The 2,006-nt window shown below is 45.7% G+C and overlaps 1 protein-coding gene across 1 annotated transcript; it reads left to right on the top strand.

Moving 5' to 3' along the window:
• Positions 1-1,250: 1,250 nt before the first annotated feature.
• LOC139849096 (uncharacterized) lies at positions 1,251-1,790 on the top strand. Its single transcript, XM_071838768.1, has one exon. The coding sequence runs from the start codon at positions 1,251-1,253 to the stop codon at positions 1,788-1,790; it is 540 nt and encodes a 179-aa protein (XP_071694869.1).
• The last annotated feature ends 216 nt before the right edge of the window (positions 1,791-2,006 follow it).

Below are 2,006 nucleotides of genomic sequence, written 5' to 3'. Positions count from 1 at the left end.
TTGGGATCACCCGAGGGGGGCTAAACCACCCGTTGCGGAGGAAACCTTGAAACCGATCCAAGGTGAAGGAAAAATAAAACCGGTCGAACGAGCACGCCGTGGACGAGGCCGTGGAGTCTGCAGAAACACCGGCCGAGGCAACGAACAAGATCCACGAGATGCGGAGATCGAACGCCTTCAAAGACGAATTGAGGAGTTGGAATTTCAACATGGTTGGGAGGAAACGGATTCGGATCAGACCTATGAACAGTCTGACGCTGAAAATCCTTTTGGTCGTCGTCATAGAGGATTTCGTGAGGGTTATAATATTGATCCGCTTCGGGGCATCGGTATGAAAGTTGAAATCCCTGAGTTCGCTGGAGATACTCACCCTGACGACTTTCTTGATTGGCTTAGCACAGTTGAGCGTGTGTTTGACTTGAAGGATGTTCCCGAACACCTGAAAGTCAAGTTGGTTGCCATTCGCCTACGCAAACACGCGTCCCTATGGTGGGATCATGTTAAGAAGCAACGCGTTTTAGCCCGAAAATCAAAGGTTGAAACGTGGGAGAAAATGAAAAAGCTTTTGAAAGGAAAGTTCTTGCCCGAAAATCATTGGCAAGAGGCTTTTCTAGATTATCACAATCTGAGGCAGGGCACATTGACTGTGGGAGAGCTCATCCGTGAGTTTGACAAACTTCGAATGCGTTGTGATGCGGAAGAAGAAGATGAACAGATAATAGCTCGATTTCTTGGGGCTCTCCTACCCGATATCGTTGATGTTGTTAGCTTACAACAGTTTTGGTCTTACACTGATGTCTGTAGACTGGCTTTAAAAAATGAAAAACCACATAACCGGAGTAAAGGGAAGTTGAGTGTTACGTGTTATGTTTCTAACACAAAAACACCACCAGTACCAACAGTTAAGGGCAAGACTGAGCAAGCATCTGGTAGTAATGCGCCACCAAATCACATCCGAGCACCCCAAATGTTTTAAATGTCAGGGCTTGGGTCACTATTCGCGTGACTGTCCAAACCAACAGACCGTCACTGTAACTGATGATTGTGTTGAACAGGTTAAGTACGATACTGATGGCAATGAAGAGGAACTATTGGAGGTTCCTGTGGAATTGGTGTATGCTGACTGAGGTGAGTCGTTGGTTATTCAATGACTGTTGAGCACCACAACAGGTGGGTCAACAGATGATCATTCATGGCTGCGACACAAAATCTTTCGCACTAAGTGCACGTCAAAGGGTAAAGTGTGTACCATGATCATCGATGGAGGAAGTTGTGAAAATGTCGTGTCATCCATTATGGTCGAGAAATTGGGGTTGAAAACAGAAGCTCATCCGGAACCATATCAATTGACATGGTTAAAAAAAGGGAACCACATCAAGGTCACTAAACGATGTTTGGTCAAGTTCTATATCAGTTCGAAATACAATGATGAGGTTTGGTGTGAAGTCATACCAATGGACGCATGCCACATTTTACTCGGCCGACCTTGGCAATATGACCGGAAAACTCTTCATGATGGGTTCCGTAATACGTATAGTTTTCGGAAGGATGGGGTCCCTATTACTCTCGTTCCATTCGATGCTCGTCAAACACATACTGAGGAGTCTGCACTGTTTCTGAAACGATCAGCGTTTGAACAAGCTGTCCAAAACAGTACCTTTATCCTTGCACTTGTAGTTGAAGAGGTAAACCAGGCCATAGATTTTGTTCCAACAGAGGTGCAACCTTTGCTGAGTGAGTTCTCGGATGTCATTCCGGACGAGATCCCTACCGGATTGCCCATTGTGTGAGACATCCAACATTGTATTGACTTCGTACCGGGGTCGTCCATCCCTAACAAACCGGCTTATCGCATGAACCCAAAAGAATTTGATGAGCTACAAAGGCAAGTATCGGAACTTTTGGCTAAGGGATTGATTCTGGAAAGCATGAGCCCGTGTGCCGTTCCAGCTTTATTAGTACCTAAGCAAGGTGGTACCTTCACTATGTGTATCGATAGTCATGCC

This window comes from Rutidosis leptorrhynchoides, chromosome 5 (genome assembly GCF_046630445.1).
Source record: "Rutidosis leptorrhynchoides isolate AG116_Rl617_1_P2 chromosome 5, CSIRO_AGI_Rlap_v1, whole genome shotgun sequence".
Lineage (NCBI taxonomy): Eukaryota > Viridiplantae > Streptophyta > Magnoliopsida > Asterales > Asteraceae > Rutidosis > Rutidosis leptorrhynchoides.
This window is presented reverse-complemented; position numbering and strand designations above follow the sequence as displayed.